At 35.6% G+C, this 25,871-nt stretch overlaps 1 protein-coding gene across 39 annotated transcripts in view; it reads left to right on the plus strand.

Moving 5' to 3' along the window:
* The window catches only part of RIMS2 (regulating synaptic membrane exocytosis 2), a 478,829-nt gene that overhangs the window by 284,789 nt on the left and 168,169 nt on the right, over positions 1 to 25,871 (plus strand). For 36 of the 39 annotated variants that reach the window (XM_086465565.1, XM_086465576.1, XM_086465572.1 and 33 more), the window contains one exon: positions 11,781 to 11,849. In XM_086465565.1, the coding sequence (XP_086321691.1) occupies positions 11,781 to 11,849 (69 nt within the window). Of the gene's footprint in view, positions 1 to 4,524; positions 4,552 to 11,780; positions 11,850 to 25,871 lie in introns of all 39 variants that reach the window. The other 3 variants (XM_086465559.1, XM_086465562.1, XM_086465560.1) reach the window with 1 other exon arrangement.

Genomic DNA, 25,871 nt, shown 5'->3' on the forward strand with positions numbered 1-25,871 from the left:
AAGCTGTCTGAATTATTGATATGCATACCTCAGAGAGTGGGTGTACAGTGTAGATAACAGATAAATTCCCAAACAAGGGAGGAAATGAGAATATAACCGTAAAACCAGATCTCTAGTTACAGCATAGGTATGCACAGCGGTGGAAGGAGAGCTTTTAGTTGCCATGAGAATGCACAATAGAGTTTGAAAAAGAAAAGTGAAGTTTTGTACTTTGAGCATCCTCAGTTAAGGAAAAAGTAGTAAATATAAGTGAGAGAAACTTTGCTGAAAAAAAGGTCCAAAAGATTTTAGAAATGTCAGTGTTTGGAAATCAACATATAGAAGTCCAAAATGGTGGATCAAATTGTATTTTTTTCAAGAATAGAACACAGAATCACAGAATGGTAGGCATTGGAAGGGACCTCTGGAGATCATCTACTTCAACCTCCCTGCTAAAGCAGGTTCTCCTAGAGCAGGTTGCACAGGACTGCATCCAGGTGGGTTTTGCATATCCCCAGGGAAGGAGAGTCCACAACCTCCCTGGGCAGCCTGTTGCAGTGCTCTGTCACCGTCAGAGTAAAGAAGTTTTTCCTCATGTTTAGGTGGAACTTCCTGTGCTCCAGTTTGTGCCCATTGACCTGTGTCCTGTCACTGGACACCACTGAAAAGAGCCTGGCCCCATCCTCTTGACACCCACCCTTTAGATATTTATAAGCATTGATAAGAGCCCCTCTCAGTCTTCTCTTCTGCAGGCTAAAGAGCCCCAGGTCTCTCAGCCCTTCCTCGTAGGAGATGCTCCAGTCCCCTCATCATCCTCTTGGCCCTCTGCTGGACTCTTTCCAGTAGTTCCTTATCTCTCTTGAACTGAGGAGCCCAGAACCTGGCACAGCACTGCAGATGTGGCCTCACCAGGGCAGAGTAGAGAGGGAAGAGAACCTGCCTTGACCTGCTGGCCGCACTCTTCTTAGTGCACCCCAGGCTACCATTGGCTTCTTGGTCTCGAGGGCACATTGCTGGCTCATGGCCAACTTGCTCTCTACCACAACTCCCAGCTCCTTCTCCGCAGAGCGGCTGCAGAAAAATCACCAGAAAAATCAGAAGGATCAAAATAATTGTAAATTAGACTGCAAAGTAGCTTTCCTTTAAATGGAATTTGACATTCATTACTTTTAGAATGATAGTAATAGATGACTCCATTCACTGAGTTTCATGATTCTTAAGGCATATAAAAAAAATCTGGAGGGGGAGAAATTACAGTAATGAGTATTTAAACTGTGGGGACAAAAATGGAGTATGGTTATGTTTTATAAAAAATATCTGTATATAGTGTGCAAAAACCTATATATAACATTTCTTTTCCAAATTTTACTTATTCGCTCAGATGGGAATAAAAAATTCTTTAATGCATAAGAAATGTGTTTTGAATCACATGAAAAGTTTTTATCATCTTCTTTCGTTGGCTTTGTACATTTTCCTAAGTCAGACTATATTTTCTGGGTCAATGCTGAGACTTTAATATGCTAAAAATTATTACATGTGACTAGAAAAAAACAAATTGATAGACTGAATTAACAAATAAAGGACCCATTCCTTATTAATTTTTGAAAAACATTTTTGGATGACCTTGTCATTGGTGGGTGCTTAGGCTTGTTTATTTTTTTAAAGTTCCGTGGCTGTACTGTCAAATCAAAGATGAGTTGAATGTTTTAACTGTTAACTCAAGCCCTCTCCTCCATTATTTAAATGTTGAAATTTTCAAATCTATATTGTAGAACATTAAAAGATACAGGCGGTAGTACCAAAATCATTAAAGTTTAATAATAATTAATTACAACATGTCTGAAACTTAACCCTGTGAAATCTGAGTCCCTGCGTTTTAAATGTCAGTCTTCCAATGAAAGCTATTGACTTTCTTGGAACTCTGTGGAGTCTCCTTTTATTGTAGAATCAGGTTCTTTCTGTCTCAGCAATTTCTTTTTGGTTTGTTATGAATATAGTAAGTCATTACGATAATTTTAAATCAATGTCACTGAATCTTACTTGAGGGAATTATAATAATGCTGTTGACTAGCAAATGAGTTGTACTCAATGTAAACATACATCAGTGACTTTTTTTCAAATTATAATATGGAGCATTTTATGGTCAGTGGCACAGACTGTGAATGATGAATGTATTATAAGAATTTTATCCTAGAGAGCAATAATAACACTTATTTTTCTCTTTCATGCTTCATCCTTAATTTTTCTCTTTCTTTTATGGAGCCCAGGCGTTGGGCATGTTATCTTTGTTTGCATGCATTGAATTTTTGTTCATAGAATACAGATGTATATATATCAGTATTGTATTTATTATACATCTTTGATTTATTTGTTATATTTATTGTACATCTATGGTTTATTAAATACTTTAATTAAAAGGTATTTAGCATGATACAGGGGTGTCTGAAAAGGCCTTAAACTATCAGAATATTTTTATTTTTCCTAATTAAAAAAATATTTAATATATTAATTCTGTGCTGTTTGAAAATTTTAAAATAAATTTACTGAATTGTAATTAAACTACAAAAATATGTAAAATCATCTTTTGAAGCAGTTTAAGGGAATTTTATTATTTATAGCATTGTTATTCTGGTTACTTGATAGAATCATGTTATTGAACTACTATTCTGTCATGTAATGATGACAAAAAAGCAATATTCTTTGTTAAAATAACTCAGTGGATAGCTAAAGTAACCTTGCTAGGCAGTCCATAAAGAGCAAGTCAGTTGACCTTTAAAAAGGTTCTTAAAGCACATAGGTCCATACAGTAGCTTCCTTTTCTGGCTAAAGGTAGTGTGTATTTTTTTTTAATTGTTGAAGCATAATAAACTATCATATAACAGTGTGATGGTTCTAATGAAGTTTTCAGATGGGTTTAATACTGTTCTGACTTTTTCCTTTCTGTGTTGTAATCATACAGGAGCAAACATGGCTTTCTTAGTCCTCACTCCCATTATAATCCCAGTATTTTTATACTCTTGTGCTCTTCTAGAAGACCTACCCTTTTACAGATCTTTCCAGAAGTTAAATTCAGAAAGTCCATAATTTTTAATTATGTAAATAATTTCTAGATTGTGTTGATTTTTTCTGGGTTTTTTTTTTTGGTTTTGGATGGCACTTGAACCTTTGGTGACTTTCAGATGTTGCCGGAGTAAGCTAGAAAACTTCCGCATACTACATTTTTCATAATTTTGTAGGAAAAAAAAGAGCCAGTTTCTAATGAAATTCATAATTGGAAGAGCTTAATACCAAGGAATACAAATATTAGAGAAGTTATGCAGTAAAGCTCTCATCTAAAAGTTTGTAAATTATGCTGAATGACACCCCCCCCCCCTAATTTTTCACTGAAAATTGTAGAGCCTAATGTAATTCTGGAGCTGGGCCATAAAAATTAATTATGTTTTTTGAAAATACAGAGAGTTAGAAATTGTAAGTAGTATATGATTTAGTGATATGGCCTACATATTAAAACAGTTAGTACCTGGCTGTCAGAAGAAGTGTGACTTGCCAGAAGGTACCTAGTCATCCAATGAATCCCTAACAGCACCAATTGGCAAGAAATTGAAATTTTCATTTTTCCTCTAACACTGTCTTATCTTGTCATCTGAGGTGCATCATTTATTATTTAAGATGGTGTCTGTGAGCTGTTCAACTATAAGCAATAAAAACATTCGTAATGTCTTGCTAATGGCAAGATACTATTCATGTTATTCTGACTTTCTGGCTTCTTCGTATTACCTTATTGAAGTCACATTTTCAAAATCTGCAAATGCAAAGTAAACAATTCACAATTCCATAATTATCATGATCTTTGCATACTATTATATTGCCAAAACTGGTATGTTTGTATGGAAAAGTAAAATACATAAAACAGACAGACCTAAGGAATGCAATCAACAAATCAGATATTGCAAGTATTTAATCATCGTGCTCATGTTGAGATTCCTAAATTCACTGGTAACAATGATAGGTAGATAAGGTAGACTTGTGTGTATGCATTTACCAAATCAAGACCTAGCTGGAGACAGAAGATTGACTGAAAAATCACTTCTGAGTCTGTTAAATTTAGAGTAGGATTCATAGCTACATCTCGGGAAAGTTTTGCTAATAACTTCCTGCTGAGGTGCCAACAGCAGTGTGCAGTAACTTTAAGGGTAGCACCTCGTGTTGTATGCCTAGTTGAATATACATTTTGCCCTTAAAAAGTTAAACACTTGTAGTAAATGTGCGGTTGTATTTCAGAATTAGAAATGACTGGAATAGCTCTACTAGTCCTCTGTGACTACTGAGTATAAATGTTGATCCAGAAGTGCTTGGCATTTTTGTGGTTTAATTTCTTCTAGCTGCTTGAGTTTTATTGTTTTGAATGAATGTGGCCTACAATATCAAACTCTTCAGTTTCTAGCAGCAATTATAATGATGTTTAAGGTTCTAACCATCCCTGTTACATGTATTGATTCATGTATTTTTCCCTGACACTACTTCATTTCAATATTTGTTTTCCAGATAAAGGCTTATATTCATATAATTCAGGTAAATTTTCAGCATGCCAGAAATGCTTATGCTTTCGCATACATGCAGAATTTAATTCTATATTTTATCGTTGTGCTTTTGCTGCCTATCATGCAAATGCTAAATAGTTTAAATGTTCCTTGGCTTTTCTTGTCTGCTTTTCACTCATAGGTCTTTTGTTGGCTTTCTTTCTCTATTCTTAACATCTCAGTATTGATATTGGAGCAGTATTGTAACACTATACTTGCTTTGCCTGCCTTTATTTTAGGTAGAGCTTTGGTAGGTAAACTGTAGTGAGCTTTATTAACTATACTAGGAAAATGCTGTTTTGCTTAAGCTATATTAAAAGGAACTGGTGTATTACAGAACTAGTGTAAGTATTTTTAGAATACAGATGTGGGGTAAGTGAAGTACTAGCAAAACCAGTATTTATACTGATACATATTTTTATAGTTACATATTGATTTAAATCCCCAGGTACAAATCCTGTTGCTATATCTGAGAAATTTGCCTTAATTAAATATAAATAAATTAATAATGTACAGTTTTTACAAGCTTACATTTTGCAGTGCATTTCACGTGGGACTTTTTGCAGTTCCTGCAGTTTTAATTATGTGAATCTCTTTGAAAATTGGTTCATCTAATTATCTTTTAGTTATGTTTAGAAAATGAAACACACATTGTTAAAGAAAATAAATCCAGTACCATGATGGAGAGAAACAAAAATCCTTCAGGATGTTTCTTGAGAGTAGTACTAAAAAACCCAGTTTCTATTACATCTGCCTTTGGTCTCCGACATTTCTTCTGTTCCATTCTTTCCTGAAATAATCCCACATTCTTCTCATGTTTTACAATACTTTCACATGGGAAGAGACCATGTTTGCTGTGGCAACTGTGGACTTGTGCACATGTGGATTAGCCCCAAATTTTTGCTTGATAATGTTTCTTTTTCATTAAGGGGGTTCTGATTTGTACCTCTTTCTTCTGTGCAGTATCCATTTTCAAAGATCCATAGGAACTTAATTAAATTTGGTATTTATACCCCTCTGTCAATATAGATGAAATTGGTCAAAACCAGTAAAAACCAGTATTATATGGAGGAGGATAAAGTGACAGATTGACATGGAGACAGCAGGACTGAATGAGAAATTCGCTCACACTAAGAACCCTCAGGCACAGACTGGATGAATATGGCAAATTCTTAAGACAGTTGTTGTGAGGCTGGTTTTAGGGTTGCTTATATGTCAGCTTTGAACACAGAACGATTACAGGCAATGCTAAGTTACTTTAAGTGTTTGTGAAGGCCTTCTGTGAGCTTCAAGGAAGGAGCTCATAAGCATGCTTCACTACCCTTTTTTTCCCCAAGGAGTCCACATAACCTTGTAAAAGCTTCCTACATTGTAAGGGGCAGGATCCCCAGCTTGGGAGCTCAGTCTGCTTTCTTTTTCCTTTTTTTTTTCTTTTCCCCACAAGAAAAACAGAGAATTCCAGAGCCATAAATCTGGCACTTCCTGCTGTATTTAAGCTGACTCACCATAATTTTATTTCTCATTCTATTCCCTGTCCTAGTCTGTTCTGATAATTACATTGATTGGTCATATAGGCTTTAGTAGAGTTTTGAATTTCATGTATTGGTCTTCTCTTGAGGCCTTTATCAGAAATATCAATGGGCAATATATGAAGCACAGAAGGTATTGTATCTTGCATTGTTTCCCCTGTATATTAATAACAGAGTGGAGTAGAGCTCTGTGCCAACTTCAGTTGTCATGTAGAAGTCAGAAGATCTTTCAGAACTCTCCACAGATTTTGGTTGCTTTGCAAGAAAACATTTATGAATGCATATTGTTTCATTCATTTGGAAGAGTTCCAGTTATTTAGAATGTTATTATGGAGAGAAATGTGATTCTGGTGAAGCAGAATAGCATAGCATATCGTAGAATAGACTAGTTTAGTTCTGTTGGAAGAGATGTCCAATGATCGTATAGTCTGACTGCCTGATCGCTTCAGGGCTGACCAAAAGCTAAAACATGGTATTAAATGCATTGTCCAAATGCCTCTTAAACACTGACAGGTGTGGGACATCCAAAGAAGATTCTCTAAAATTTTCTTCAATGATTTCCGTATTATTTTTATTCAGAAGTTGTTAAAGCTTCCCATAGCCCCCAGCACTGCAGCCTGTGAAAAGTTAACAAAAAAATAATTTTGGTTCATAAAATGGAATAAAACACCTCACTTTTTTTTTCACGTTATTGCTAGCCAGGAAGATGAAAAATGGAAAACTTTTTACACTAAGAAACTACTGTATTTTAAATTCTTTTTCTACCTTAGAGAAAGTAAAAATGTAAATAGGAAAAACAATAAAATAGTAAAAATTTAAATAGAAAGTACTTTTAAAACGGAAATTTTAAATAATGGGCCTAATGATTTTTAGGTGGTGAGGTTTTTCCCCAACCCTGCAGTGAAAGCTGCAATACAAGTGCAGTTTTAGTGTGTACAGGCTCTTGCAGAGTTGTCGTGCTGGGTGGCATGGCAGCTGTTGCAGCAGCAGTAGGGAAGGAGTAGGTAGGTGCAGGAGGGAAGGAGGATGCTGAGGGTTATCATGTTCTGATGGGGAGGTTCTGTGCTGTTCTCAAGGTAAACTGTCCCTAGAAAACACTTTTGATGATAGTTTAAGGCTTTTAAACCAAAACCTGCTAAAGTGAATAAGAATATAACTTTTGATTTCACTGGGGTGGGGGTTATGCTGAATTAGGGCATTTTTTATGTGGCTTACACTAGCTAATCATACAGCATGGGGTCTATTTTGCCTTCAGTCTGTAACTGTAATAACCATTAATCCTGGTGGAAGGCATTCAAAAGTCTGTATTTACCATCTGTTACCACACAGTTATCAGACAAAATGGTAATAATATCCCTAAGAATGTGTCATTAATAAGCTATATTCTAGTGCAATGGGAATGAGACTTAATTAATGTCATTCCTCATGTCTAAAATCCATCAAAGAAAAAGTTAATCATATGCAAACCATTGGCACCAATGCTTATGTTTCATGCACCCGGTGTCCCAGGTGTTAATGCTTAAACTTTCTACTGGATTTTGAATTTATGTAAGAATGGATTTAATCTTCTTGCTCTTGAAATAAGTACCATATTTTATAATGTATTTGTCAAACACTTTAAGATATCCATTAAAATACTAAGTAACAGTTTCTTTATTAATATTCTTTTGGAATAATTTGTGAGAAGCTTCATAAACTAGGAATTGAAATTTCTCTGTTTTACAATCAGTGGTTCAAATTACTTAGATAATGAAGTGGTATTTTGAAAAGACATGACTAAGGTGAGACTGAAGCCTAAATCTTCAAATTTATATTGTCGCTAGGTTAAAAAGAAAATTACCGTCTAAAAATAATATATAGCAGATGAAATTACTGTTGAAGAAGATTATAAGAAATATTAAACTAAGCTGCCAGCAACTATAGTGGTATTTTAAATACTCAGTTCAATAAAGGATTTTGACCTGTGCACTTTCTAGTTTGTTCCATTTCTGAAGTTAATTGAAGACGTTTTAAATAAATCTGATTCCTTTGCAGAAGTTACATGTTCCAGGCAGTACTTCTTGACATTACATATTTAGTTGACATGCTTTCCTTCCTCTGTCCTTCCTGAAAACATTGATTTCCAAAGATAAAACCAAGTAATTAGTTCTGATTTAAATTTATTCTGACTTCATAACCAGCATTTAAATTTACCTTTATAAGTAAATGTGAAATATTACTTAAACATTCTGAGTTTTCAGTTGGTTTAAGTCTGTTAGTAGTTAGAGTTGGCTTAAGGTAGCCTCTGCTTGAGGAGATAGAATAGATGATCTGATCTGAATGAGCTTCATATCTCGTCTTACAGGTAATGTTTTTGCATTTAAGGGATGTCAGCTATTACAAGAGCCTGTCCTCTTTGCAGTAGCAAAGGCAATTGGAGAAAGCCCTGAAATCTGATTCTTCCCTTGACCCTACTCTTTCCTCACTCCCATCCTTAGGGCAGTCTCAGTCCTGGCACGTTCACTTTCTCCATGCTCTGACTCTTCCCTGCATCTTGGATGGGAGTGAAGACAGGGGTCTCTATATAAAAAGCGAAAAGGGTCTCTAGATCCTGGAAAGTGATTTAAAGTTGAGGTATTAGGAGATTCTGGAAAAGGTGTGTGCAGTTTGAGGGGACAGAGAGAGACCCCTGTCTTTTATACCTGTGGTCCATTGAAGCTTCTTAGTGTCTCTTTTCTGCCAGCTGTATCCTGTGACTACTACAACATATAATTTTAGCTATGCAACTGGGAAGTCTAGAGCTCACTGTGACAACAGCTGGCTATTTTCATCCTCAAAGATGCAATTTTTTTCTCCAGAATACAGAATATAATATTCTAAAAATATGTTAAAGCAGATGTACTTAGCTGTAAATATAAACATAAATAAAAAGCAACATCAGTTGTAATTAATTAGATTCATTCATAAGGATGAATTAGATGATGAATAAATGACATTCATTCAAATCATAGTTGATTCAGCCATCTTACGTCTTTCATGATACAAATCTTCCCAAGCATCCACGTGATGAGCATCAGCAAACTGTTCAGTTGCCTTCATCTTCCCATTCCACAATCCACTCTCTGATAGAGCCTGAGTGATATCTCTGGCATCTCTGCACAGCAGCCACAGTCCTGCTGCCAGATCAGTACCAGGGTTACCAGAGACCAGAATCGCACTGCTCTGCACTCCCTTTGGGGTCTTTTGCCTTTTAGATCCCAGCCAAATCCCAGCCAGACTAATAAGGCTCTCCAGCTCAGTGTTTGGTCACAAATATTCTCCTTCTTGTTTAATGACCTGGTTTTGAATTAGTGGCCAAGGAGAATGGAGCCTAATCCTTCTTGCACAAATGTCACCACACCAGTGAGAAGGCTCTGCTGAAAATGGCAGCAGGAACAGTATCACAGGTGGAATAGATGCTCTTTCTTTGAGAAGTAACAAGAGATTTTCATTTGGCCTCTGTGATACTTTAATTAAGAAAATAATCGGATGGAATATTGTCCTTGTCAGACTTAATTGCTTTTAGAAATCGTCATTCTCAGAAAGTCCTTTAGGAGCCTGAAAACCGTTCTTCACTCCTGCCCTCATCTTCTAGGTTTTCTTGAGTGCTAATGTGGTCACTTGCTTGCTATTTCTTATTTTAGAGTAAGACTTGACTTATTGTTATTTCTCGAATTCAAAGACACCTTTCCCCCTCCCCATTGTAACATGGCTATTTCTAAGCTTTTCTAGTAAATTGAAAGAATAATTCTACAATCTAAGAAGTGCAGGGCATAAGAAACCACAGCATGGTTTTCCTTGTACCAATTTTAATTTCCTATTCGTGAGGAAACCCCCAACCTTTACTGCAATTAAGTAACAATAATTAACATTGCTGTACTGGAATTGCATAATGTAATGGCAGGCTAGATTGAATTTTCTAAGAAGTAACACATAACACACACCATTTTCTAGTTGAATAATTTTTAACAGAGCAATTTTTATCCCAAAAGAAGTAGTCTGCAGTCTAGTTTATAACTTCATACACCCATATCTTGATTGCTGCAATCACTTCTGACTTCTCATAAAAGGCACAGAAGAACTAGAAAGTATACAAACAAATACAGCGGGAACAATCAGAAATATGGAACAGTTTACATATGCAAAGAAACTAAACTATGATATTTCAGCTGAAAAAAGAAGAGATAACTGCAGGAGAATTCAGAATGCTGATTCATGTTTCTCAGAATACAAAAGCTTGGAGGGAATTGTCTGAAATAATGTAATAGAAATAAAACAGGGAAGTCTATTTCACACAATGAAGAATTAAACTACAGATCATACTGACATAGCATATTATAGAGGTCAAGAGAATACTGTGACTCAAAAAGAAATTATATGAATTTGTGGAGAATGGGATGATTAATGACTTACAATAAACAGGATGGCTTAGGAGAAGTCTCAGTTGCCAGGACTCCTGCGTGCTGAAAGCTAGGAAGGTGCAACACAGAAAACTTCTGTACAGATCTTGTGACCTTCCGCTGTCCCCTGGTGGGTACACAGATGTTAGACAGTCTGACAAATGACAGCAGTTTTTATGATTAAAATAGTTTCTAAAATTTTGTTAAATCAAAAAATTTTTAATTTTGTCAAAAATTTTCTTAGCGCTTGTTCTCCCAGTTTTCTGTTAGGAAAAGAGGGTAGGGGTCCTTCTGTGCCAGTCACCCAAATAGAATACTAATCCTGCTTTGTCCTGGGCTTCTTTAGGTTTACTCCCTGTTTTTCCTGGTATTTGTGTGTGTATGTTTTTCAGAACAAATCATCCTGTGGTAGGAATAAAAAAATCTTGCACATGATTGTAGGTTTGGTGACAATTAGATTAAAACTTATACCTTGTAGTTACGTGTGTTTAGATGGCCAGAGAATTAGAACAGATAAACCGTCTTGCTGAAGACCAGGGATTTCACATTTAAAACAAGTAAATTAATAATACTCATTCACATGACAGTGCTTAATCCTGATGTTGGCGGTGAAATGCTGTTTTAAAGATGCCACAGAATAGAGGAGTAAAATTAATCTAAACACGAACTGACATATATATTTGTCCTACATGAACTACATTTTGTCTCTAATTGTGGATGTGGAATCTGCTTTTGCCAACTAAGCTCTAGCTGTTTTGACAGGTGTACTTTTACAGAGCATTTAATAATATGCTTCCTCTAAAGTATCACAGAGAGATTCTGTTTTTCAGGATACACTATATGTGTGAAGCTGCCTGTTCTGATAATACTTACTAATACCCTAAAGAAAATTTTACATCCATTTAATACTATTACTATTATTAATTTTTCTGGCATTCAAAGACTTTGTGAAGGGATGGTACCTTGTGTATGGAAGATGAACTGTGCATATGAAATGAATACACACAAAGCATATGAAAATATTTCATGAAAGCAATGTTGTGAAGCTGTATTTCAGTGTTTCATTCTATATTATGTTAAACATTTAGCTGAAAATAGTTGGTACACTAATACATTTGCAATAACATACATTAATAATTTCCCTTATATGCTTATGTTAATGCTTCATTGTCTAGTATGAAAACCCTATGTTTATTTAAGTATTACTGGCTGAGGATAGTTTTCACTTACAGGAAGATAAGTGATGCATTTCTGATTTTAATTTTTTTCTGCAGGGTCCAAAAGAATCAGCGACAGTGAAGTCTCTGATTATGACTGTGATGATGGAATTGGTGTTGTTTCAGGTATTACTGTTTAAATTTACTTTCCTACATTCGATAAAAGTCTTTCATATTTATAATTTATTATTATGAATTTTATAAATTTTTTGTAAAAAATAAGTGGAGCCTAAGTGTGTATTTTTTCAACAGATATAAAATGAGTATTATGGGCAATGCATGTTGAACCACAAAAATTACCAACAGAGGGAAAACAATCAGCATGTGAATTTCCTTGATGATTTATAAAATGATAAAAATAGCACAAAAGTGTTTTTTTTTAATTGAAAGTGAAGAAGTATTTATTTGATCTTTTTGACAGACATTAGGGTTTGATATATCCTTTAAAACCTCATGGTGAAATGATAACATTGCCAAAGGTCTGAAACCTGAACATTTAAGGAAGGATGGGAGATATCTTAGCAGATAATCTGTTTTACTAAGTATCGGGATTGGGAATATAATGAGTATTTGAGATAAAAGTTGTCGTGTAAAAGACTTTCTCCTTCTATTCTAAAAGAAAAGATAATACTGTAATCGTACTTGAAAACAATAAAATCAGAGAATCATATGCTTTTGCTGACTGCAGCAGAGAATATATTTAGGATGCGGCCATGCCACTTTTAAACAAGTACTGATGGCTGCTGGTACGAGCACGGAGCAGGCTGCACAGCTCAGTGTGTGCTCCGTTACCCTACTGCTCTACTGAGATTTTTAACCCACTCAGAGTAGTCTGTGTTAGATAGTTTCTGGTTCCCTTGGGTCAGGTCTAGCTGAAGTGTACATACACAGTGCTTTGTGCACCTCACTGAGCAAAGGTGGAGCAGTACCTGCTGCCTGGTCTATGCAGCAGCTGTGAGACAGTGATCTGCTGGTCAGTCAAAACATGTTCCTGCCACACAGCCACCTGTCAGCATATGTGCAGCTTTTACACCGGGCATAGTACATGCTGCCTGCAGGCTAAGGGAGGGTATGTAGGAAACAGGAGTCAGAGGAATACAGCTGGGCCTGGGGACAGAGGGAAAAATGAGGTAAAATAGGCAATCTTGGATATTGCAAGTGCAGCTTAGTATTGATAAATCCAAACATGCAGTGAGCCTTCCTAATTACTTGAGTTTGCACAGTCCTGTCTTAAAAACCGGTCTGAGCTCGGATGCCTTTCTGTATTTTCTATGTAGTCACCCCTGAATTTCCAGATATTTCACGGTTATCTTTTAGGCTCTGCTTAATTTTTAACCCTGCTATGTGGCTATTCCCTTGCCATAGGTCTTGTGCTTGCTCAGAAAGTGGGATAATGAGTTTTTTTATTTAACCACATGTAAATTTTATTAAGAAGAACTTTTTTAAACTAATACAATATTATACAAACTTTGAGTTAGAAACAGGGCAAGTCATATTAGCATGTTTATTGACTGTGGCTCTTTGTAGGTCTCTTACTAGAATATCTAAACAGCAGACATTTTTAAGCACAAGTTGTCCTTGTTCTTGTTAGAACAATCTAACCTTGTGGATATTCCACAATAAATCTTATTCCATCCCAAAAGAATATTTTTTATTTTTTCTGCATAAACAGTCAGACTTGTGTTAACCTCTGCTCACAGGTTTTGCTCTACTCTAAGGTTCCAGCAATTTTACCAGGGACTTAATGAACACTGTGGATGCAAGACCACTAAAACTTCTGTCTTCCTTACATAATATATCTTCAAACAATAATAGGCTCAGTTTTTCAGATTATTACCTTAATTAGAAAGATATTTAGGAAAACTTAGGGAATTTTTATATTCTCATTCCCCTGTTTGCTTTACTACAGTTAGAAGACAGGAAGGATATGTAGTGAGAATGGTGTGAAATATAGGAACCAGAGAGGCAATAATCCTCAGAAGTCCCTTGATTCTGCATTTACTGTACTTTCAGTCTTATGTTGTTAGCTTTCTGTATGTGCTTAGTAGTCACTAAGACTTTCAGATTGCCTGTCCTACCAAAGGCAAGGACTTTTGTATTCCTGTTGGTTGGTTAAATTAGAAATGTATCAACCTGAATTTGGAGTTTAATAATAAAAGGAGGAAAAAAGGGGGTTTGATGGATATATGTCTAGAGCGCCCAGTATGCACCATTTTAAAACTGGAATTTTTTCCAGGACAATACAAAAGGCACCAAGTTTTGCAGAAGTTTTAACAGGTTCTTGTACATCAGTGGGATTCTTGTGAAACACCTGGATTTGCAATTTTATGATTTCATAAACTCCTCTTTTGATAACTTGAAAAATTATAGTCTTTACAGTTCATTGAATGAATCTACTTCCCTTACTTTTGATGTACATTTAGTTCCTTTAGGATCTCTTAGCTTTTGGATTTCTGCTGACAATTCTGTGCCTTAGTTGCATTTTAATTCAGACTGTCTCTGTAGGTGGGAAAGTTTGATGTTCTTTTGGTTTTGAAATATGTATTTGTCGCCTTTCTTTTTTTGTGCTGCTGTCATTATGTTTCAAGTCTTTTGATTTAGCTTTGTCTTGTCTTATCAACCCTATCCTTCTCCCGTTTAAGGGTCTTATATTCATTTGCAGACTCACCACAATCTTGGTTTCAATATATGCCTTCTTTGCATGAAGCCATTTGTCTCTGTTTTCTTTCTTTTTTACTTACCCCAGTTCTTTCATTTTGTATTTGCAGGTTTTATTTAACATGACACTTCACTTTGCTCTTTTTCCTTCTGCCATATAAATACTGTATCACATCAAGTATGTTTGCTAACATCTGTCGGGTTCTCTCAGTGAGCCTTTCTTTCCATAAAATTAATGCTTATTCAAAGTATTGGACCTGCTAACTAAACTCCAGAAACCTTTAAGAAGAGCAAAAATTCTCTTTTGGTTCCTCTTTAATTTACTTTTATTCGAAATAGTCGACTAGATGACCTTTAAAGATCCCTTCCAACCCAAACCATTCTATGATTCTGTGATTATGTGGAATCCATGGACCTTTCTTGATCTCATTATATATTTATTTATAGTTCATCGAAAGATATATGCTGTCTGGCTTTGCCACGGTCCTGATCAAAGCTGAGATTTTCTCATCTTTTTATAGAGCTTCTCTGGTATTGGTCCCATAAGGTCAATTGAATTTACTTTTGGATAAGCTGGTGATAGGTAGAAAACCAACAATGGAAGATCTTTCTAAATGTACATCTGTAAGCAGCATTGTGTTAGACTGTACCTGCTGAAACAGATGGATCTTTATAAGCTATAGTTCCTCACATCATCGCCTGTTTTTAATATATCTGCAGTTGCTGTTTGTCACTGTTGTGGTGCTTTTGATCACTAATTTAATTCCCAGGTGATAAAATGCTTAAATTGTATCTATTTACCATACTATTCTTTAATTTTTAGGAAAAGTTCAAACGTCTCTTGGAATAATTATTCATAAAAGCCATCACTTCTAGTGACTTGGATCTTATCCTGCTTAGACAAACTTAATAAACTTCAGTCTTATAAAAGAGAATGGTGTTTCTGTCAACAGGAAAGGCTTTTAAGAAAATAATGATAAACGAATTGAAAAACTCCAGAGTCTTTTTTTTCTGGCTATATGTGTATTCTATGCCAGCTACTGTCAGAAAGGGTTGTAACATATTATGTATTTAAACGAGTATCAAAAAGTGATTTTTGGCAAGATATTAACATGGCTCTCTTCATATACAATATACAACCATTTCCTCTTGAGATCAAAACCACTAGAACAGAATCTTTATTATATCTCATCTCTGCTAGATTTAATCTTAGCACAGGACAGCAGAAGGAGGGGCAGTAGAAGTTCTATTTCTGTCTTTTAGATTTCTTGTACATAGCCTTCAAACCATTTAAAACATTCATTTTGCTGTCCTGAACAATAACCTTTGGCCCTCATAAAGTCATCTGTTATCAGCAGTTCTGTGTGGGAGCGCATCGACATCTTCACATGCCCCTTAGAATGCTCTTACGTGCTTATTGATAAAAGCAATACAATATTTTTCTATTGATTTTAGAAAAAATCCAGAACACTTAACAAACCATTTAAATTATCATAATACTAAATACAATTCAGTGAAAAGCAGGGTGTTGGTTTTTGTTGTGTGGTTTTTTGTTGTTTTTTTTTTTAATTGACCATAGTTGCATGGGCATTACAGTTAACGAAGTTCAATGAATATGGATTATAATTTCTGAATAGTTTTCCTCCCAGGTAATTCTTCATAGTGTATATTGAACCTACTGCAACCTACTGAGTGACTTTATGAACAAACATGAGACATGTATTGTCAAGACCATTCAATCCTAAAATATCTCACCTATCATTTAAATATTGAGATGTTAATGTTTAAGATTCAGTTCTACACCAATATCTCGTCTGTACTACATCATTTTATGAAACACTTGTAATCTGTAATATGTTTCAACAGGTGAATCCTGGAAGAATGTAGAATGTAAGGCAGCTAATTCTTCATAAACTGCATTGCAAGTGTCTGTAGAGAAGAGCATTTCCAAGTAAAAAGATGCAGTCCCCAGCCTTAAGAAGAAAAACACTTATGAGTTTTTCTCATTATGCGAAAGATAGCGAGCTGTTTCAGCACCAAATAAGAATACAAATAAGATATTTATTCAGAAGACACTTAGAGCCATGTAGATTAGGAGAAATACTAACCACCAGTAAGGATATTCTTATTGAACATACGAAAATGATTCTGGTTTTGAAGAAGAATGGAAAGCATTTATTCATTTTTGCTTTACTTCTCAAAACACCTGAGGAGTCCCTTGTTCAAAAGAATTCTTTCACTGTCATGTTACAGCCTTCCCTTCAGAGGAAACAAAAGTCCTTCTCTCTACTTGCTGATAATGTGAACTGAATTTTTATGCCTGGATCCTGTTGATGATTGCTGCTCAAAGCAGATACAGAAGCACAAATACTTTGCTTACAGCTTGAAATCAGCTGTCTGTTGAAAGACATCATACAGCATTAGTGTGTAGAGTGGATGAGTTCTACCCCTGCTAAAATAAAGGATTTCATTGCAGATCACCGGCTAGCCCTAAATGGGAGTCTGTAGTGCCCCAAAAGCCTGGTAACTATAGACATAAACATTGAGAAGCTTTTTCTTTTGTTATATGTTGATACCCATTCCCTTTCTTTAAAATCTGTTCTTTCTGGTTCTTCCTTGAAGAAAAAGTATCTTAGTGTCTGTGTGTCTTGAAAATTCCCCCCCAAATCGAAAGTAAAATTCAAGCAATGTTAAAATAGTCCTTATGCTGACCTCTTAGGTCATGGAGTCTTTAACCATTTTCCTTGCTTTTAAACAAATTTGTTGTATATAATTTATAACTTCATGTGCACAGTTCTTAACATGAGAATTTTTTTATCATTCTTCAAGCCTTTCCTTGTATTTTATTATTTCCTTCTATTTCGTACTTTTGTTGTATTTTAGTATTTCCTTGTATTTTGTATTTTAGTTTCATTTTTAATGTATAAGAGGCAAAATTTAGTAATACTTTTACTATTTTAAAAATATTTCTTTAGTATAATTTCCTCAGCTGATAAAACATCTTTCTCTTCAAACACCCGCATTATCTCAATTAATCATTTTTTAAACTATTTTATATTTTAAAATGTAAGCTGTATCACTCAATTTTGAAAGTAAAGATGTAATTAAATTCAAGTTTTGTTTTCGGATTATCAGTATTATCAGTATCATTCTCTTCTTTGAGTGCAGTTAAGCAAATATGAACTCAGAGTGTTAGTTCATTTTCTACCACAGTCCTAATATCTACAGAGTGACAAAGACATCTAACATCTAATGGAAAGCTGCAAGGAAGTTGTGTTCCTATCAGAGACTCTCTTGATGGATATCTCTCACATAATGGAAAGCCTAGTTGGGATGAGTTACAAATATGGCGACGAGCACTTCTAAGAAGAAAATGCTCTGTGAAGGGACTGACAAATTCCAGTCGACAGTGCTGATTAGAGGAAGCTAATTGGGGGGACTTGCTGGACAGCAGAAAATGTACATGAATGAGTACTTAAATAAGACGAAACATTATCTTTATAGCAACTGGTTTTTTTCAAGCTTTGTGTGTGGTACCGTGTGTAGGGACAACCCTGAAAACTCAGCAAGCTCTGGGTTATTACTGTGTGGGAACACTCTTCATACGCATTAATGATCAAAAGAATTGTCTCAAGTGTAATGGACCCATACATACCATTAGTGCAGCAGAGCTAAAAATACCTCTTGAGGAACTGAGTTACTATACAGCCAGTAACTAGTTGTTCCTACTAGAATGTTTTCTGGTTCTTTTCACTCTATATTCATTCTTCTCATATTCATAGAAGAATATTTTGATAAATTTATTGCCAAACCCATACATAACATATCTTCAATTTATAGAGTATTCAGATATCAATATTTCAATTTATTTGCTCAGTTACTGTTAGCACTTTTTCAGAGGACATACAAATTCTGAATTTAGATGTGCAAATCACTGTAGAAGCTGAGTACATTTGTGTCAAAGAACTGAACTGTCTCCAAAGTGCCCATGTGTGAAAACTTGATATGTTAAGCATTTCTGGCAATTTGATTATATAATTGTTTTTAATTAGTGCTTGTTCTAAGCCCAACCATGGTGAGTGTTAAAAATAAAATATCTGATAAAGAGAAAGCTTGACACCTCAATCGACTATAGATGTTAAATTGGAGAAAATGCCACTTAGCATCAGTATCTGAAACAAGACAATTATTTTGCCTGTGATGAACGGCAATTCTAATATTGCTTTTCTAGAACAATTTTCATACAAAAAGTTTCTCTCAAAGTCAATCAACAGCAAGACATCTAAATTAAAGGCTTCATTAGTACTTTTCAGGGGTTTTTTTGTTTTTTTTTTTTTGTTTTTTTTAGGGTCAATTTGGTGCTGTTGATGCAAACCTTTGCAGGTTTGTGATTTTCTGTAATTTTGTGCCTGAAAGCTGCAGAATTTGATAACAATTTGTTAATGTTAGTATTTGCTGAACATGTACCCTGCATAGATAATATCAGCACAGTAAAACTGTGCTGTGTGCATGAGTACTCTAAGTCAAATGGATTAATATTCTCTCTTAAAACAGATAAAATTAAAACTTCATATCTGAGGAACTTATATTTAGTTTGCCTTGTAAAATCCTTCATTTGATGTGTATCACAGTTTTTAATGAAACTCTGCCATGAAAAGAAGTAGCTGGTGATATTGCAGATATCTTTGTCATGTGGATTTAAGAGGCTTGTCATAGTTATAGAGGCTTTGGTTTTATCATAATGGCTTAATATTTATAGCAGCAAGAAGATTCCAATGTTTATCCTATTTTTACTACTGCTATAAATAACTATCTGCTTTGCTCAATAGCATCTCCTTGGTCAAGATGCACTTATGACCTGTTTTTATGGTCTATAATTTCTTTCTGCAAGAAAATAATTTTACTTTATTTCTCTAACCTTATTTCCAAGACTCAGAATGTTTTTGAAATTGGAAGTTAAATCACACCTTTTTCAGTTGAGAAAGTCACCATAATTTTTGGAATGTCATCTGTCTTGAAAGATATATGAATGTTTCAACTCCTGGGCAAGCAAAGCCAGTCACATTCTAGAGAGAATTAAGTTCTCAAGTTAGGAGTACCAAAGTTGCCACTTCATATCCCATGGCCAATCAATTGTCAATAGCAGCTTTAAACTCTGTTTGGGGTTTAGAAGAGCTCCAGCATTGACTGCTAAACATATTTATCACAGTGCTGGCCACTTCTGGCATGTATGGATGGGTACTAGGCATGTTGTTAAGCCTCCCATGTAGGCTTTGTGTTCCTGTCATCTTCATGAATCTTAGTAACTGGGTAACTGGCCCATTGCTCTGTCTGCATCTCTTGTGGCTGCAGGGTAATCATGGCTTACTTGTCTTTCCTCTGAAGCTCATGTGTCAATGAAAGGCACAAATTTCCCAGATACAGAAGTATTCTATTTGATAAATAGTAATTGCAACAGCAGCCATTGAAATTCAATGAAAGAATAAACAAGTGTAAGATGATTGAATCAATTATTTCGGTATCAGGACAGTCGCAATATAGTTCATCTTGTGAAGTTCATTCTTAAAAAATTTCTTAGGTACTTTTTGTATTCCTGCTGTATCCCACCGTATCCAAGGTGGTTTCTTAAGCTTTCTAAACTTTGAGTTGAAATCCCATACCAGTTGAAGTCTTAAAACAGAGTCTAGTATGTGCCATCTTTTTTCAGCTGGAGAAAAAAACAGTGCATAGGTGGCATAAAGACATGGTGGATCCTGCTGGCTGGGGACACAACATGTGCTGTTTCTGTGATTCAAGCACATACAACTGTTTCATTCCGGAACAGTAGTGGTCATGCTAGAAAAGAAAAGATATAATTGACTGTACTTTTCTTTTAACCACACTATTCTGATCTCTAGGTTCAGAAAGTAAAATAAATATTACACTGGCCCTGAAGCTTGGAGATTCGCATTTAATGTAAAAATAAAACAGTAAATAAAATAGTAAACCAATGACATTTTTAGTAAACAAATAATACTTAAAAAAAATCCACTATTCTAAATAAGGAAAACTGCTTTTTAAATAAATATAAAGACTCAAAAGACCAATGAATCATTAAACTGTGATATACTGGGACCAAATGCCTTCAAGACAGATACTGTAACTCTGAACTAGTTGAACTGCCAGAGCTGTCTTTAAGCAGTCAAGTCCAAAACTGATCAAGAAACTTGCTGAGCTCTTACCTTTTGGATCAGAAAATTTTGTACATGATTATACTTTTTTCTCTGAATATGTTTCTCAGAACTGGCATACTCTGAGTGAATGCTCAGCTAGCTCCTACTAAGCCTAGCAGTTTTCTTAAATTCCCAGGAAATGAGAAAAGAGTTTTCACATTATCCCTATTCAATTATTTTGAAAAAAATACTCTAAGATACATTATGTCAGGAGAAAATGTAGGACTTTGGATCCTGAGTGGATGGAAGCATCCTCCTTGCATCCTTGATTTTGGCAAATAAGTTCAAAACATGGCATCTTCTGTGAACTGTATCTACAAGCCTGTGTTAACAACATGTAGTTTTTTGGATAATTTTTCTAAAATATCTGATTTTCCTCATGCATTCATACAGTCTAAACATTTCTCTTTACAGTTTAGTTTTCATTCTGCCTGTAAAGTGTTGGAATGATAATGAACTCAAGAAACCTAAGAACCTTACTGTATTCGATTCTACAGTTGTCCATAGAAACTTGTGTTCTGTGAAAATCTGATATGGTTATCTTCAGTATGAGATACCATTCTGTGTTGCTTTGACTTCTAACTAGTGAGAATGCATCGTGTGAAATAAAGGCAGAGAACTACATTAACTCTACAAAACGGAAGGATGACTTTGGCATTAACTCATGTTAGTGCGTTGCCCTACTGAAACTTTCAATGTGTGACCTGTTGGCAAAAGAGATGCTTATAAATACAACAGTTTTTGTTTTGAGTGAATTAATTATAAAATTCAAAGTTATTTTCTGGGAACAACGCATAAAGAATATTAATCTTTTTCTTCAAACACAGCTTAACATGTCTAGTTTTGTTGATGCGAAATTATTAGGAGTCCTGATAGTTTCTGCCTTTTGAAATTGTTATAAGAAAGCACTACCAGTGTTAGTTACCAGAAAGCATTGCATGTCTGCTTCCAATTTAAGGTAAAACATATTTCGATAAGGATTATACTTGACAATTTAATTAGATGGTCATATATGTTGATTTATTGCAACAATAATGTGCAAGTGGTGAACTACAAGAACAAGTTAGAGCTGGAGGAGGCTTTTTGTTTCAAAGTAATTAATTTGTTTATATATACAGATTTAATAAATTCAATTATTTTGATTAACTAGTTCTCACTTCTAGGAATTTTTTAGACAGAGCAGGTTTTGGTTTGTGTTTTGTTAATTGAATTCCTTACCCTTCACTATGTTTGTTCAGGTAGAATACCTTATGCCGTTGCTCATTCCCCTTGTACTTTGGTGTTTGTACATATCATATATTGTATAAAACTGCTGATTTAAATGTTAGAATTTTTTTTAAGGATTCTCCCATTTCTTCATATTACTGCTCTTCATTATGTTTTTCATCTCCAAATTCTACAAATGCTCCCTGTGTATGCAGAATACTAAGAACAATCTCTGCCTTTTTTGTATCTATAGATATTGATTATTAGGATAATAACAGACAATGTTCTGTCATGTGTACTTATACAGTAAATCATGTTTTGTATTTCATTATATATAAGTTCATAATAACTTGCTATTCACTTATGCATGTGGTGGGCTGACCCTGGCTGGACACCAGGTGCTCACCAAAGCCACTCTGTCATCCTCCTCCTCAGCTGGAGAGGGGATAGAAAATACAACAAAAGGCTCATGGGTCGAGATAAGGACAGGGAGAGACCACTCACCGATTACTGTCACAGGCAAAACAGACTCAAATCAGGGAAATTATTTTGGTTTATTACAATCAAATCAGAGTAGAGTAATGAGAAATAAAAACTAAATCTTAAAACACCTTCCCCCCACCCTTCCCTTCTTCCCGGGCTCAACTCCGCTCCCCATTGTCTTTACCTCCTCCCCCCAAGTGGCACAGGGGGACAGGGAATTGGGGTTGAGGCTAGTTCATCACACACTGTCTCTGACGCTCCTTCCTCCTCAGGGAGAGGACTCCTCACACTCTTCCCTTGCTCCAGTGTGGGTTCCCTCCCACAGGAGACAGTCCTTCATGAACTTCTCCAATGTGGGTCCTTCACACGGGCTGCAGTTCTTCATGAACTGCTCCAGCTTTGGTCCCTTCCAGAGGGTGCAGTCCTCTAGGAGCAGCCTGCTTGAGCGTGGGTCCCCTGCAGGGTCACAAGTCCTGCCAGCAAACCAGTCCCAGCATGGGCTTCTCTCTCCACAAGGCCAAAGGTCCTTCCAGGAGCCTGATCCAGCACAGGCTTCCCACGGGATCCGAGCCTCCTTCGGGCGCATCCATCTATTTTAGTGTGGGTTCCGCCATGGGCTGCAGGGCAGTATCTCCTCCACAGTTACCCTCCGTTGGCTGCAGGGGGGCAGCCTGCTTCACTATGGTCTTCACCAAGAGCTGCAGGGGAACCTCTGCTCTGGTGCCCAAAGCACCTCTTTCCCCTCCTTCCTCACTGACTTTGGTGTCTGCAGAGTTGTTTTTCTCACATATTCTCACTTCTTTCTCTGGCTTAAATGTGTTATCCCAGAGGTGCTACCACCATCACTGGTTGGCTTGGCCCTCGCCAGCAGAGCGTACGTCTTGTAGCCTCTGGTATTCACTCTGTCAGACATAGGCAAAACTTCCAGCAGCTTCTCACAGAAGCCACCCTAGTAGCGCCCCCCTCACTACCAAAACCTTGCCACACAAACCCGATAAAATGTGGTTTTAGTTTATGTCATCTTGGAGAAAACTTTCTGTTTTCCCCAAATGTACCAACTTTTCTTTTAAAGATTAAAACCTTTCTGCCACTAAGGCTATCTTTAGAAATTTGTTTATTTCTTGTTCATACTTACAATACTTTTCAATTAATATAATCAGCAAAAAAACCTGATAAGCCATTTTCTAGATTTTTCATGTTTTTAATGAAAATATTAACTGTTGTCAGGATAAGTTGTTCTCTGTGAAATTAGAAAAGATGTGGTTGGCATTGTAAGGATGCCATTTGCAATTAATCACCTATTGTCATAGTAAAAAACCCAAGCCTTTCTAAATTATCCCAATTTCATTTGGGCTTCTCTGCAGAAAATATGGATTTGGGGTATTGTTTTATTTCAGTATATGATATCATAGTATAATAACTGCTGGTTGTTTCGGTACATTTATTACTCTGTACACAATGTCTTTGAATAATTTCAGTGAAACACATAGCTTATTGTCTTAGTTATATATACTGTAAATTAAAATCAGTAAAATACAAAAAAATAACACATAAGAATAGAGAAAATAACTTCTACTCTGTCCAAAACCAGTCTGCTCTCACTTAGTCTTCACTCTCAGAATTGCTTATAGCTCTTTTGTTTTCTGGAGTAGCAGATAGTGGCCTACAAACCCGTGACAGGCTTATTGTATTCCCTTGGTTGTCTGTTTCTAACGTGTAGAATTTTTCTTTTGGTGACATCTTGACCAGAGTCTTCAAAGAACCTGCAAAATGATTCTCTTCATTTTCCTGCCTCTCTGTGCTCTGCATGTTCTTCCAGCTTCTGGGCAAATTAAAATATCTCGCGTGCCCTGTGCCTGCTTTCTCTGCAAATGCTGGTTTTATCAATAAGAAGTAGTTCTCTGTGCAGCATTTTTGTATTGAGGAAAATATTTGTTTAGTTCATAAAACTGGCAAATATTACGTGGATTTGTTTAATTAAGAAATTTATTATTGCTTTGTTACATTTTTTATTTTAACATTATTGAGCTTTCAGCTGTTACTTGAGCTTGTTCTCTTTTGGTTAAAGAATTGCAGAATGCCAGAGTCTATAGATTTCCAGACTGACTTGCAAAAATTATTCATACATCTTCTATACTTTACTGGCTCGTGAACAACACCCTGTTTCACACACAGATAAAATTCCCCTTGCCTCTCCTCTGATGATTTTACCCAGAACTGTGTTGCACCGGCCCTTATATGCTTTATCAGTGTGTATGCTAGTAAGTGTTCTTCCTACATGGGATAAAAGTCTGTAGTTCATTACTGAGTCTCAGCTGAGACTACACGTAACATGGTTTGCTTTGAAGTGAGGAGAGAGTATCTGATCCTCAGCATCATTATATTAATGTAATTTAATTATTGTGCTGTTTTTCCCCTTTATGTACACACATACACAGACACACTCAAAGCAGCTTACACGTAAACATAGGAGGAAGAAGGTATTTACAAATTAGAGTGGTTCGTGTGTCCTTGGTCTAAAGGCTGTACAATGAATATGAATACTCAGTTGAAAGTATTGAACATTCTTGGAACCATAAAATGGACTGAATGAAGTTTTGCTTAGGTGCTTAGCAAACATTTTCCAAGAAGAAAACTAAGAACTGTTTGGAGTAGATGGCCAAATACTCTTGGACTCTCAGAAGATTCTCATGGGAAAAGAATTACAGTTTTATGAGCCAGAATTTTTCCAGTGCCAGGTGGATCTCTTTAAATATTCTTTACTTGGTTACAGTCTTCAGAACAAAAACTCAGTTATATCAGTTGTCATAGCCACCAGGAGCTGTCTGAAGACCTATTTCTGCAAAACATTATCATCACATTAAGACTGGAAACTATTCCATATCTTATCATCGTATATTAATTTGATCCTCACAAACTTTGTGGAAACTTCTTTGAAATTGCTATATATCTGGCATCTTTTTTTTTTTTTTTTTTTTGCAGAGAATATTGTGCCCTGAGATAGTGAATTCAACTTTTTCAATTAGATGCAGACAGTCATTTTAATACATTCAGCTTTGTAAAAAGATTTTTCTTAAAAGCCTACGTAAAATGTCCATGTGGTAGCTGTTCAAGCTATGGTAACTGGAAAGGCTTTTGCTTAGGCCATTTATGCCTTCTATTATCCTAGGTCCAGAATATAAGCAGGTGTCTGTGTGGCCTCAGCTTGTATATTTGTAGAGGAATCACATTGTTTAAGTTCAGAACCATGAGTGAAATCTGATGTCATTGGGTCGTTACTTTAATTGTTTCTGAAATACAAATCGTTCTTGAACTCAGACTTTGTATTTAAACCCACAGTAGTTTCCTATCCCAAATTTTTAAACTGAATTTTGGATTAGTTTTTAATTGTGGACATTTTTGTTTGAAGGATATAATACACAATCGTTACAATACAACTTTAATTAAAAATGCAATAATAAATTTTGCATGTTCTTTTAAGAAAAAAAGTCCGTTTTATTATTAATGCATCATATTGACCACAAATAAATGGTAAATTTGTATATTTTGATTATTATGAATCTCCAGTTTGGCGCATGGCAATTTATTT

The sequence above is a fragment of the Leptosomus discolor genome, chromosome 5 (assembly GCF_034619465.1).
Source record: "Leptosomus discolor isolate bLepDis1 chromosome 5, bLepDis1.hap2, whole genome shotgun sequence".
Lineage (NCBI taxonomy): Eukaryota > Metazoa > Chordata > Aves > Leptosomiformes > Leptosomidae > Leptosomus > Leptosomus discolor.